Source organism: Thermobia domestica, chromosome 5 (genome assembly GCF_964235325.1).
Source record: "Thermobia domestica chromosome 5, izTheDome1.hap1.1, whole genome shotgun sequence".
NCBI lineage: Eukaryota > Metazoa > Arthropoda > Insecta > Zygentoma > Lepismatidae > Thermobia > Thermobia domestica.
Genome location: NC_137458.1, coordinates 712,507 through 727,628, shown reverse-complemented (window position 1 = coordinate 727,628; position 15,122 = coordinate 712,507). Strand labels below are relative to the sequence as shown.

At 38.5% G+C, this 15,122-nt stretch overlaps 1 protein-coding gene across 1 annotated transcript in view; it reads right to left on the bottom strand.

The window, feature by feature from the left end:
* ft (cadherin-related tumor suppressor fat) overlaps window positions 1-15,122 on the bottom strand; it is a 537,654-nt gene that overhangs the window by 192,715 nt on the left and 329,817 nt on the right. The window contains exons 4-5 of the mRNA XM_081758083.1: window positions 10,635-10,836; window positions 3,366-3,553 (exon numbers count right to left, since the gene is read on the bottom strand). Of these exons, the coding sequence (XP_081614209.1) occupies window positions 3,366-3,553; window positions 10,635-10,836 (390 nt within the window). The remainder of the gene's footprint in view (window positions 1-3,365; window positions 3,554-10,634; window positions 10,837-15,122) is intronic.

Here is a 15,122-nt window from a genome sequence, read left to right as displayed (position 1 = left end):
GAAGCACAGAAGCAGATAAGATGCAAAGAGTCGGGAGGCGTCAAAGCAAGTGCTACGACAACGGAGTTTACACAATTAGCAGCTCTCACGTGTCCTCCCCCCATCCCACCCCCCTTCTACAAAAATACCAGCTGCCCAAGAAGTCAACGACTATATGTTTTTATGTTTTACATGTGAGTATAGTTCGTTGCTCAGTGTCATTGTTGTCTTTGCGATGACGTCATCCTGATTTATGCAAAGAACATGGACGAGAGCTACACACGCGGGATAAAAGCCAGCATTTTCTAACCAGAAGATACGTCTATAAAACGCCGAAAGCGAATTGAATTGTGGTCGCACCCAGTTTTCTCACCTATTTGAGATTTTCTCCCTCCTTCACACGAAACAAAATCCCAAAAAGAAAGAATGAAAAAGAAGAATCATTTCGCATAAGTGTTAACGAAGCCATCACGTCCTTCAAACTCTTCATGCGTCCAGCAAAAGCTTCCTTCGTTTCGACAGAACCTTTCACTAATAAACCCCTCCTCCCATATTACAAACACAGTTTTAAGATCTTTTTTTGTTCTCGAGATAAATGCGTAGCTGTGGACATTTAATTGTGAATATAAACAGTTGTTTCATGTTACCAAAATAAAATTGTCAACAGAAAATGAAACAAGCTGTCTTTGATTAACTATTTAAACTAGGAAATTTGACTGTAACCATTATGAGGTTTCTGATTTTGTAATGGCCACTTTTTAAAAACATATTAGATACTTTATACTTGAATTGAATTTTTAAAAAGGATGTCCATGCTTTGGTTGCTATAAGAAAACGTTCAGAATAACGAATGGAATGGAAAATTAAATTAAACCAACTCTTTCAAACTTTTACATCTCATAGTCTTTAGCCCAAAGGAGACGGGTGGTTCATGAGTTCAGTTGAGTTTCTGTGAGTTTAGAGAACGTTTGGAACCTCTTAATTTTTTTCTTATTATTGGTCGAAAGTCGTTATACATTTTACAAATTATCAAAAGTTTTTATTTTTATTTTTTTGAGTTGATTTGATTTTAACATCCTGATTAACATGGAATCCGAACCACATGAGCTCTCTCCGGGACTGAAACCTGGATCCCCCGCCCCAAAGGCGCGCACGCTAACCTCTTAGCTATGAAGGAGCTCTGTTTCTATTTTTCACAAATAATGATAATAAAAGGCTGATTATAGTACGCATTTAGACTCCTTAAAAAAAAAAGTGGGTTAAACGTTTGTTGATCCCTTTGTGTTAAAAAGTGAAGAGAGTAAGCATACGTTTAAAATATAAATGAATTTTTTGGGGGGGAGGAGGAATGTAAGGAAGAAAATAGCTAATGTAAGACAACTTATAGAAATAAAATTTCCTCTCACTTTATATAAGGAAAATTCTAACAATTACAACTTTTCTCTGGTCTGGCTCTTAGACCGCTTCGTCCTGAGTCTTACGTTCAACCTTGTGCATGGGTGGATTGGGTTAATATGATGGAGAGTGGTCACGACTATCTCATTTAGGCAAGGGTGCGCTAAGGTCGAAAAGGTTGAGAACCACCGTCGTAGAACATTACGGAAATTCTGTCTCGTCTCGTCTCATGGGGAATCCAACCAAGTAAAAGCTGTCGGTACAATGAGAAGACAAGAAGAAGAAGCAACGTTGCCAAGTTGAAGATTCTATCTAGAAATCCTTATTGAACTGTTTCATTGACTGTAGCTATCGACAGGAAATTTAAAACATCACGAGTAAAGCAACAAAAGTGGAAGTCATGAGATCAATAGAAAAACTTGTAAATGGAATGAATACCATTCCTGCAACAATACTAGGTACGGAATAGGGATGTACCGATACCGATACCGATACTGAAGAGGCCGATACTGCCGATACCCATACGGATACTTTTGGATACATTTCTTATATCTTATCAGGAATTTTCAGAATAATGAAATTATCAACATTGTAATAGGATATATTAGATATAAGGCCACAATTAGACATATAAAGACAAAAAACAGAATTCCATATTAGGTTCCACATAAAAAATAGCAAATACTTACATAGTGTAAACTTAATTCTAAGAGTCAGTGATTGATATTTAGAGTGAAAAGGTACTTTGATAGTTACATTGTATTTACCAGTCTCTATTACATACATATAATGCAAACAGATACCGTTACAAATTTTTATTGTTTACAAAATTATGCGTGCTGTGTATACCATAAAAATAAGAGGGTTATTTAAGCGAAGTCAAAAATGATAAAACTATTTATTAACTTTAGAACTAATTGTTTTTAACCAGTAAGCAAGAGAAAATAATGACAAAGTGAGCTTCTTATGGGTTTCTTCCATAGCATTTTCTTCTGAATCGAAACCTCTGTCTCGTTTTGGATTCAAATTACGAGTCTGCTATCCTGACCATGGGCGCCCGAAGGTGGAGGGCAGGGTGGGACCTCCTGGTTCACAAAAATGTATGTGTAATATAGCAAACCACGTATGTTAAATAACAGACGTAATATAGCAAGCATGGAATGGGCCCCCCTAGAAAATTTTCTTCGGGCGCCCATGATTCTGACTGAGGATCTTTGGCTTTTCTTCATCATTATTTTAGCATCGAGGGACTGAAAATACCAGTTGAGTACGAGTAGTGCAAATCAAAGGCATACACCTGCAAGAAGAAATCGATTGTACAATTGATAATAATTTCGATCAACTGCAAGTCCAAAAGAAACCGATGAAATATAAGTGTCACTGTTAATATTAAACAAATTGAAAATAGTTCGGAAAATGCATCGGTAAATATCGGTGTCCATTTGCCGATACCGATACTCCCAAAAATGGCCGATATCACCGATACCGAGACATCGATACATCCCTAGTAAGGAAGTGAACCCAGGACCTATATTTACAGGTAAATCCCGCCATTCGAATGGTTAAACTGAGTGAAAATCCCGGAAAAACTGCTATTGGATTACAACCTGGAACGTCCCGATTGTAAAGCAAGAACGCTAAACAGCCACCGACCGTCAACAACTTTCAAAACGCAAGTGTAACATCTCGAGGGACACAAAATGCAACAACTATTGTTTTATACCAAAAAGTTTCGATATAAAAATTGATAATTTTAATGAGATTTATAGCAACAAAAACTAAGCTTCTTATACCCATCCTACTAAGGGTTATGGACAGCCTATGAGTGATGTACGGTTAGCACAGTAAACTGAGTCGCATTCTCGATTTCTACTCCGGAGTTTCCTACATTTCAATTCAAGAAGATTCCTGATTACCTCATGATAGGTCTGTACGGAAAATTTGTATAACAATAGATCTAAGTAAAAAACGGTATTTTACAGAAGCCTCACCTGAACAGTTGAGGAGAGTCGCTGCTCTTCGGGGTGTGCTTGGTCAGTTGCAGTAACGATCAAACTATAGAAGGACTTGACTTCTCTGTCCAAAGGCCGCACCGTAAAGATTGTTCCATTTGGTGCGATGTCAAAATCTTCCTCTTCATTGCCAGAGCTGATGGTGTACGCTATACGGCCATTATCACCTGCAACAAAAAGAAATTCAATAAAACAACTGTAGTTTGTAACAATTTTAATTAAGAACACGAAGAAAAGATGCCTATTTCTTATAGCATTATACCTATAATAACCGCGATAGTGGAATAAGTAAGGCGCCTCTACAAAACGGCTGACCCTGGTTTGATACCTGGTGGTGCAGGATTTATTCTCTCCCTCTTATTATCGTCCATAAGGTTGGACTTTGTCCACTGTGAGTTAGAAGTTTGCCCAGCCTCTCTCAATTGGGTGGCGGAGAAACCTGGAAGCTGACCACATCACTTGGGTGTAATCCAGGTCATGCAAGTGCTTAGCCTTATCTTCAAATAATGGAATGGTTGGCTGTACGGACCTTCATGATAATTCGAGTCATATCATTGCCTGAGGCTTCTCATTTAGGTCACTTACGCCTACTAATGGTGCACTCACGCCCAGCCTCTTTGAAACTAAGACAGGTCTCGTATTTTTCATCAAAACTTCTGCCCGCTTCAATACAAGCCTCCGTTCTACCGCCTGACGTACTACAGATAAATGCCTAATACATCACCAAGAATGTCCTGATGCTGCATACGCATCCTACTACCACCTCATACATTTTACATATTGCAAACTACAAATGTTTCCATGATTTTGATAAGCATCTGTACATAAGAAATAATACTGTCTTGTTCTTAAGACAAGATTTATGAATGACAAACAAGCTAAAAATTTCAGAACTTTTAATGAAATTTAGTGGAATTTTGAGATATGATTTGGAGTGAATTTTGCGTGGCGAGTTGGTATTATTGACTTCACAATTCCCGCATATTTAAGCAATAAGATTTGACGAGAGTGAGCGCACACAGCATTTCAAGGCGAAATCACTGCAACCATTTACAAATGTAATGGTATGCTAGGCGTGGATGCATTTAGGTCATTCATACAACTCCTACATCGTCACAAATTATACTTTAGTAACGAAAATTAAGTGCTTAACTATGTATACGCTCCCCTCCCTTCCACCTCCGATGGCTGATCAATGGCCAATGACTAACGCGGATGGGGTAGAAATTTTATAGCTTTCGTAATTGAAGTGCTGCATGCTAGGATGTAAATCAATTTTTCCATAAAACAGCCTTTATGGAATACTGCGCCAGCTGTCCATCAATATTTCATTTAAATTAGATGTTTTATCCAAAACACAATCGACTGCGAATATTATGCCGTATCGATAGGACATAAAACGATTTATCTATGACCTTAGGCTGATGAGGCTTTGAAGTAGCAATTATTTCAATTCTAACCCGCTAATTGCTCATATATGCAAGCAACTTTGAGTGCAGCATTGTCCTAGGTTCGATCTTCAGTGTATCCACGTTTAAACTTACCGACTTATCCCTCATACAGCTTAAGGGGTGAAATAAAAACATATATTAAAATGACGTATATCATGTTTCGTTTCCTGTGGAAGATATGATTTCTAAGTTCAATTGCATCTGTGAGTAAGCTGAAACTATAACCCTGGCTGTATTAACATACTCTTGCATCCAGGACTGTAGTCGAGGGTACAGGCGGTACACGCCGTATACTCTCTGCTTAATTTTAATCATTAGAGTGTACATTCTGCTTCAAAGTGTATAGTACTTTTTATTTTTGTTTCGTTTATATTTATTTATTTAATCGGGCCACGACTCCAATGATAAAGTGACTATATTACCATTTTCCTCGTATATTCTTAGCAGGTGTTCAGATATGAGTCATGGAAAAAAATCTGTTCCTTGCAGTGAGTTGGTTCCTTCTTCATATCTACACCCATTTATGTTATTAATGCTGTGATTTATGTAAAGAGTGTCATCAAGAAAATAGCATGAAATGCTTTCAGACTATAAAATAGTAACGTATTCTTTATATTGAATTAATTAATACATACGATTTACATTGTTTATTAAAAAATGCCTTCAATGTTTCTTATGACAATGATAGATGATCTCAAATCAGCGTATACCCTCTCAAAATTTTAGGACTACAGCACTGCTTGCATTCTAAGTTATACAGTAGACTCGCTCTTAACCACTCTATAAACGTCCGTCCGTTCAACCGCCCATCTTTCAATAAATTTCATCTTCGTAGTTAGCTGCGCTCCATGCTCCTCAAGAATATACCATACACAAGGTGACCAGACGACCCGTTTTAGCCGGGACAGTCCCTTATTTTTAACCGTTGTCCCGTATTTTCTGATTCTCAAACGGGACGCCTAAATGTCCCGTTTCAAGCAAACATGACCCAGGTAAACCCGTAATTATTATTCAAAATATAAATAGTCAATACTAATTCTACACTCTTCCGTACCAACACTCATTGGGAAGGTTCAGCCGTGCCTAGAACTTCTGAATATTCAAATGAGAATTGAGTGTTCTGTGCTTCCAGTGGGAATTCTGAGTATTGAAGTAGTTAAAAGTATTTTTGGGTAGTACTTAAGTTAGAAACGCTGTGTTATTCTTACTTGTGTATTTTGTAAATTGAAAACACTGCTGAGTTCCAAAATGCAATGTGGAAGTCCCCCCTCCCCCGTCGCCGATTCATATGCGTCCCGTTTTTTGAAAGTAAGAGTTCTGGTCACCTTGACCATACAACAAGTTGAGTCTTCGTTTAGTAAATATGATTATAACACTGATGGGAAAACTACAACCCGCGGACCCGTATAGGTTGTATTCGGCCAGCGACACGATTTTCTAAACTCGCGAATAAAAAAAAAAAAAAAAAAAAAAAAAAACAGTGGTTGCTTCGAAAGAGTTGTATTACAAACATACTGATACCTCAGCATCTAACTTCACTTCTGAGAACCAATGCATCCCAGTTCGGACCACATTGTATAGAGTTTACTATTGCAATAATTTTTTAAAATATGCAATGCTGGTTTTAGTAAATTACATTGGCCGGCCTAAGATTGTGTGTGTATTTGGGCCCTTGGTTTATAAAATATAGTACTGTACACCGTCCAGTATTGTAGGCCCATTATATATTTTGTCCACCACAAACTCACTTAGCCGGGGAACGAACCAGGGAGTTCACGCAGCAGACGTACAATAGAACTGTGCTGATATGGCTCTCCCGAGGAGAAGACAAATGCAACACCCCGAGACGGCATGTCACTGCAGCCCACTCAACCTAGGAGTTACTCCGGGCCTCCCAGAAGTTGAACTAAACCTAAGATGGGCTAAAGCAGCTTCAGTAATGTTTGTTCAGCACACCTACTACCATAACTGTAGTTTCTGGCCTTTTAAACATAAGTTCTCTATCTCTTAATGTAACAGACGCAGAATTTTGGCAATGTGAGTGCAGGTTGGAAACACATTAGACAGAGTAAAACAAAAAATTCTATCATCTAAGTAATAAATACATTTATACATATATTTAAAGAAACTTTATACATGGATACACTTACACGTAAATTATGGATATATTGACGGAAATATCTTAGAACGTGTGTAAGAGTTAATGATTCACAATATAAACTACAAAGTTCTTAAGTATAAATTCAAAATTTATTGAATTCTTGTAGGAAAAAATGAAGACTGGAGTTAATATGGGTGCAGTTGCTCCCACCATGCAGCCGCCTGTACTCTTAATTCAAGTGTCTGACAAGAAGAATATTTGAAATGAGAAGCATTTGAGTGATCTTAAATGTGGTTTGTTCTGCTCTTTAGCGGAGAGAGAAACTGTCAGGTAAATTTAGAAGGCTGCGTCATACAGTGGGGACATAAACACCTCCGAATTAAGCAATAGAATTCTTGTTACTAACAGGGTGATTCTGTTCCCTTCTGGAAATTGAACCCTGGACAATGTACATGACAAAGTACGCACGCCCATGTTTAGGCTACCATATATGTTAAAAAGTTTGCTGCCAGCTACAATGCTTTGTGAGCGAGGCAGACGCGCATCCAGAACTTTTTGTTGCAGGGGGTTCCAAGCTTTGAGGGAAGGGATTCAACAGTACAAGTCACTATATCTATGTACTATTGAACGAGTATTATTCTGTACCCAAAAAGGGGATAATTAATTGTAAAATACTTCGTCCTATATATCCAGGGGGGGAAATGACAGAACTAGATTGTTTATATAAGAACAGAAAGAGTACAGATGAAGTGTACAGCGACGCAACTAGTCTAGTTGTCGCCCGGGATAAGAACTCGCCTTAGCCTCCTCCCCTGACCAACCAAACCAAAACATTCGTCCCGATTACACTGATAATAGCATCACACAGTAATTCTCCTATTCTATTCTTTCTTCAAGTGGTAAAGCTCGATTTCAAAATTGCAGTATATAATTTAATTTTTAGTATACAAGATAAAACACCAAACTAATTAGTATTTGATTACCAAATAATCTGAGAGTAGCATGTTTGACATATTCTTATAGTCTTATCGTAATTGCAAATCACAACGTTTTCGGAATTATATCGGGATGTGAATCAACAGTCTGTTGCTTTAGAATAGAATATCTAATTATGACAGTCAAGCTGTTGTCTCGAGTATTATACTCGGACATTTTGCAAATTTCTTAAATCGATGTAAGTTAAATGCAAACACACAAGGCCAGAACTAAAATTTAACTTTGCGTGCTCTTTTGACTGCAAAGGTTTTTACAATGTCCTCAAAGGATAGCTTTGAAGCTAACTTATATTCTCTGGATATGATCCTAAGGTTGGTGAGTCGTTATTGTCCTGTTAAATTTCTGAGGTAATTTTTAATGATCTTCAGTTTGCTAAAACTCCATTCGTTGCATTAGAGTGAAAATAAATATTTGCCCATTTTTGCTCCCCCCAATCAGGCGCCCGGGCCACAAGTCCCGTTTGCTCCCCCCTAATTACGTCACTGGAAGTATAAGATCAAATTTTCATGCTACATCAATCATTTCCTGTTAAACAGTTTATAGTTTTATTGACAAAATGTACAAATGTATATTGAGTTCGATAGTTTCGGCGGGGGGGTCTGTACCCGGTGGACTCCCGTGGGTGTGTCCCTGCCGCCTTCTATTTGGGCAAAAATAGTATAAACTGAGCATGAGTGGCTACAAACGAAAGATTGATAATGCCCAGTAAGTCATTGACATTTTACGAGCGGATCGAGAAAAATAGTTCGAGCCTTCAAACAAATATTCTTTTTTTTTTAAATGTCTAATTTACAATAAAAGCATGTATTATATTAACCAAGAAGGCTGGGGTTGTGGACATGGGTGGTCAGAATCATACGGCACCATATTGCTTTTATTGCTAGCGGAAATATGCCATGTAAATTTTGGGAGCTGCAACATATGGTGGCGGGAGATACGGCTGAATTGAGCAGTAGAGTTTTTGTTCAAACCCTTGGCATAAAATACAGAAAAAAAGTCTCATCTGAACTATGGCTAACGATTGAAAGAAATGGAAAGTGCGATTGTATGGAAGTAATTACCTTGGAACAGAAAGTGAAATACCAAAAGAATTAAAAAAAAAAAAAAAAAAAAAAACGAATATTTGTCTGAAGCCCTGATTTAATCGCGACGGTGTTTTTATTGTTCCCGTGGTGGCTGGTTCATGGTACACTTGTACAGATAGATCTTTCAGAATAACAATAACAAAAATAAAAAAGAAAAGTTATAACAATGGATTTATTTGAAGACATGAGGAAAAGAGGGTATTATATAACAAGGACACAAAGACAATGATTGATCACTCTACGCATTAAATATACTTAAAACAGAACCCAACAAGTAGACGGCGCTGCATGGATAATTGGAGGAGACTGCTATGCATTTCTTTGTGTTAATAAAAAGAGAAGGAGGTTTCCGCCACCACAATTACTTCTTTTTTTTTCATAAAAAGAACCTTTTGTTTGTTTAGATGTTCGGTTGACGCATGTGCTCACAGTTCATGTTGAAGCCTCAATTTACGGCTGACTGCTCGGTCCATCCAGGGCCATGCCATGGAAAATCAGCGCCCGGGGCGAGAGTATACGGCGGCGCCCCCATACATATATTCCAAGCAATTTTTCCTATCTTTTTTCCTTTTTTCTCCCGAATTTTTCGCCCTCTTACTTGGACGCCCGGGGCCGCAGCCCCGCTCGCCTTCCCACGGCACGGCCCTGGGCCCATCCAAACTACGTACTGAATATTTGCTTCTATCCCTATCATTACTAATACTTTCTCACACATTTGGTATTCTAAGCTAGGGGTGCTCAACCTATGGATCGCGAAATTCTTGAAAAAAAAACGAAATCTTTAAGTTTTCACGTCCCACGGTTATGCCGGTTAGGCTAAAGGAGACGGAGATGAGAAATGAATGAAATGATGGAATGAAGGAAGTGGGAGGAAACGGGAGAACACCGCTTTGTATCAGACTGAACTGTTAGATAAAATTTAACAATTTTTGGACGGGATCACGTAATTACGGGATGAATATTCTGGAGGAAACATTTACCCTCTACGGATGACTATTTAGCATCTTGTACATGGAAATCACATAAAAGAAATACACAGATGAATAAAACTTAATGTAATAAATACGTTGTAGTGGACTGGAACAATGGCGTCACGTTCTTCTCATTGCACTTTTAGTTTGTACATGAAGTACCGATAAAACATCGAAAATTATTGAAAAATAAATAAATATATCGAATAAATTAAATATCTAACAATATAAAAATACTGATTATCATATATCGATCGATCGATTTATATATCGAAATACTACATGGTTCTGGCAGAGACGACGCCAGAAAGAGCAGGCTCAATCCCAATGGCATCGTTCGTCCCCCAACTCCCCCCCCCCCATCGAGACGTGTTGTAATGTAGGTGAAATAATATAAATTTATTATTTTCGATATACGAAAAATTGCTGGTTTGTTCCACCTATTAAGCTAAATCTTGCGTCGTCTCTGAGTCTTAGACAGTGGTAAAATTTTAATATTTCCAAGAAAAAATGGAAAAATCAATCTATTTCCCCAGTAAAACTTGGCATAAATAACCACGTCAAAATCACGTGCAAAGGACAACGTGTTGATCACCGTGGTAACAGAGGAAATGAATAACTATCAGTTGCTGAGGAAGCCTTACCTGAATCGAGGTCTGTGGCGCTGACTGTAACGACGCTGCTGCCAACTGTGATGTTCTCATAGACTTCTTTGCTGTAGCTCATGGGATCGAAGAGTGGAGAGTTATCGTTCAGGTCAACGACATTGAAATACACTGTCAGCGTCGACGACAAACTTGGTTTTCCTGTGTCTTGGGCCTGGACCACGAAGATATAATGTTGAACCTGTCAGGAGAGAACAAAGCAATTAATACATTTACGTATTGATACGATTATTCTGTTCGATAAATAAATATGTTATTTCTGTAGTCAGTGCCATGGATACGGAAGTCGAAGCCTTAAACACATACTTAAGAGGCCTCATCCCGGTGAAATTAAAATACCGCAAATTTTTGCAGTAATTATGTGATATCTTAAAATAGATAAAAGATAATTGAAATGTGGAACAAGAGCGCCTTAGACAATATCATTTTGCGTGATGTACCGTTATCAAAAGTCATCTAGTGACTTTCCGTTTTCAAGTGTTTAGAAACGCGAAAATAAATGCCGATTTTCTAAATGACTCGAAACAGAAAACAGATAAGTGAGTCGTGATAACGGTATCTCATGTAAAATTATATTGTCTAGGGCGCTCTTTTCCACATTTCGATTATACTTTATCTATTTGAAGATATCACATAATTACTGTAAAATTAGCGGTATTTTAATTTCGCCGGGATGAGGCCTCTTAAAACAGATTTAGAAATTATTTCGTGTCTTAGCCTACTTCGAGTTCTACACAATTCTGTTCAAATTTATTCTGGTTAGATCTTTTCAGGTGGATAGGTCAAATGTATGTTCGTGAGGGGCCATGACATGTAGTGTTGCATACGGTCCCCACAGCACACACACCGGAGGACATCGGCATAGATGATCACTTGGATTGGTCTGAAAGGATGCCGTTTGCCAACGCAATCGCAGGTACCGTGGTCTCGCATCTAAGCACGCAAATATCAAACTCTAAACAATCAATTGCTGAAAGAGGCATGTCTAGATTCCTGCATTTCTCTCGCACAGTCACGCCTGACATCCGCTCATCGTCGAGAGCCTCTTCAGAAATGTCCTGTGAAGCGAATGGGGACAAGGTATTCAGCGATGGTACCGTCTAGTCACACTGACGGTTGTGTGTGTACACATACACGTACAGGGTATGTTCGTACTCGCCATACAGGATCCTCATCTAGGATTCTGTTACTTGGGGAGGGGGAAGAATAAACTGCTAGTCCATCTGCCTCTGCTCTTCATCCGGAGGAGTCTGTTGTCCATTCGTGACGTACTCAATTTTATTCTCGAACATTAGTTAGAAATTTTGCAGGATACCAACTTTCAGAAGAATAACGCGTATTCTCGTATCACCACTACAACACAGCCTGCTTTACTCAATATGCATCTTTGACCCTAGCATGCTAGGTCTCCAGACCTAAGACCCAACGAGCACGTGTACAACACGGTGGACGGTGCCTGATACCAACCAGACTGCTATGAAGATTACCGACCATACCAAGATGAAGAGGGAGCATACATGCCATCTCCCAACAGATATTCAGCATCTGTAGCAGCAGGTGTCCGCTTTTTAAGATATTCTGGATGTCCCACAGACGCCATGTTGGAATCAGCAGAATCTTCTTCTTGAGTAATAACTTTGGATCAAATCCAAAACTTTCTATTTGGTGTTCTCACAGTGTTTCCATCAGTGCATTGACTACACAAAACAGGACCGTCATTTGGGGAGGGCAGAGGGAAATTAATTAAATACTAATAAAAAAAACACTAGACTGGTATGCCACTGGACAATCTTGCCCTTCCTCCCCCGGCAAAACCTCAAAGGACGCTATTGGCAGAAAACTATGGGAACGGCGAATTTGAACCTTCTTCAGGATCAAACAGTATTCCATCAAGTTACCCCTGTGTTGTCTATTTAATAAATTTAGATAATTGAGGTGTTCCACCGGAAAGAGCTTAAAAGGTCTGGCGATTTCGGAAGATATTTCAGATGATTTATTCGTCTATTCATAGTTGGTAGAGAAATGTGTATTTGAACTTCGGAATTTGCGGGGTTTCAGCCATATTAACATTTGCTTGTTTTTATGACTGGAATCGAAAGAGCAACGATACTTCACAGAAGATAAAGCCACGAAGGACCAAATATTCAACTGATTGCTTACTAATGAAGGAGAGAAAACACCATTAAGAGAGGGACTAGATATTTAACATTTTTCGTAGTTAATGACAACATTAAGAAACGCATTACTTCAGATTTTGCCACAACAAATTTGGTTAAAATGTTACAAAAATTCACAGAAAACATTTCTAAGAACTGCGTTCTGTTTTGCTACCTCATGCAGCACCGAGGTTATAAGGGATAAGATCTACTATTAAGAAGGGTTCTGGAGATTGAATCCGGTGCAGCCACTCCCCACCACACTACACTGCCTTCAAGAGAACTGGATTCCAGGACCACAATCAATGTGCGTTCTGTGGAGTTCTTATACCATCGGTTGATAGCGTTTACTTGATATTCGTTTTTATTTTGTAATATTTTGTAGAAACTGTTCCTTGGGGGCACGATGGCTCAGTCGTGGTTAGCTTATCTCTGATGCCTGGGGTTCGTAGTTCGATCCCCACCCAAGTAAGTCTGTGGTAGACAACATCGTGCTCGTGGGTCCTCCCGTTTCCTCCCACTTTCTTATTCCACCAATTCTTCCATCATCATTCACTTGCTTTAATCATTGTCTTCCTTAGCGTAAACGACATAATTGTGGATACCGTATGTTAAACTGGAAGATTTCATTTCATTTTCAAATTGTTCCTTTTCTATTCTTAAGGGTCTTCACTACAGCGAAATTAAAGTACCGCTGTAATATCTTCAAAACAAATAAAAAATATTCGAAAAGCAGAAACGTAGTGATCTAGACAATACGATTTTGCATGTGATACCTTTACCACAATTCACCTATCCGTTTTTGGTATCCCGCTATTTACAGAACCCGCAAAAAATTCTAAATCTTTCTACAGTTGCAAATCGAAAGCAGATAGATGAGATGTGATAACGGTATCACATGCAAAATCGTATTATCTAGTTCACTACGTTTCTGCTTTTCGAGTATTTTTATTTGTTTTTGAAGATATTACAGAAAAACTCTAAAATTAGCGGTACTTTAATTTCGCTGTAGTGAAGATCCTTAAGAATGATGTGATAAGACCCTTCGAAGTGTGCCGGTTCTTAACTATGCAAGCAGCCTCTATGCAACAAGTTGAACAATATTGGCCATATTCTTTCTGATATCGCGGGGACCACGGTGGCTCAGTGGTAGAGCGTTCACCTCTGATGCTTGGGGTCCCGGATTCGATCCCAGTCCCCGTCAAGTGAACTTTGTGGTGGACAAACACCGTGTGCGTGGGTTTTCTCGGGGTTCTCCCGTTTCCTCCCACTTTCTTCATTCCACCATTTCACTCATTACTCATAATCACCGTCTCCTTTAGCCTAACCGGCATAATCTCGGGACGTAAAACTCAAAGATTTCATTTCATTTTTTCTTTCTATCTTTCAATTGTAAAATGTTAACTTGAATGGAATTTCACAATTTGATTTGATTTTTAGTTTAGCGCCCCTTTCAGCAATGTGGATATAAGAAACGTGGACACACATGAGCTCTCGCCGGGAATTGAACCCGGATCTCCCACGCCAAAGGCACCTACGCTGACCGCTTAGCCACGAGGGAGCTGAGGCACTTCACAAGGAAACTCCCTCAAAATACAATATGGAAGTAACATCCTTCACGATTTAAAGCTAACTGTAGAAGAGTAATTTATTCGCAACGAGATCTACGTAGTGTTGAATAGACCTTCTTAGGTACACGATCACCAGGTAGTGAATTTTGATCTAGATGGACATTTGTAACATAAAAAATTGGTCTTGTGGGGGCATGAAGCAGATTTCCAAGCCCATAGACGTTCATGGGGAAACTACAGACTATTAGACGCCTCCATAATTCTAATTCTATGATTCTACACAGTGAGTTTTCGCAATATACGTATATATATATATATATATATATATATATATATATATATACAGTGGAGTCTCGTTAATTCGAACTTGGATAATTCGAACAAAGTCCATTCCCCTTGAAAACTGTATTAAAAACAATAGTAAAAAATCGTGGATAAATCGAACTTTTGAACCTATGTTTTGGATAATTCGAAGTAAATACAGTTGAAAATTTTTAATGTTGGACAGATGTAAACAGAGAAATACAGTTTTAACGTGTTTTCAGTTATCCAGATGCAGCCAAAGGGAAGAGTAATACAAAAGATAAATAGAAAATCTATGTAATGATAAAGATGAAGGTGAGTTGGGGAAGAAGTAAAGATAGAGAACGTGTGCCAATCTCATCTTGTTTCAGAATTGGTTGAAAATTTAAGATGAATTATGGATAATGTCAGCCAAATGTTATTAATATCGTATTCCA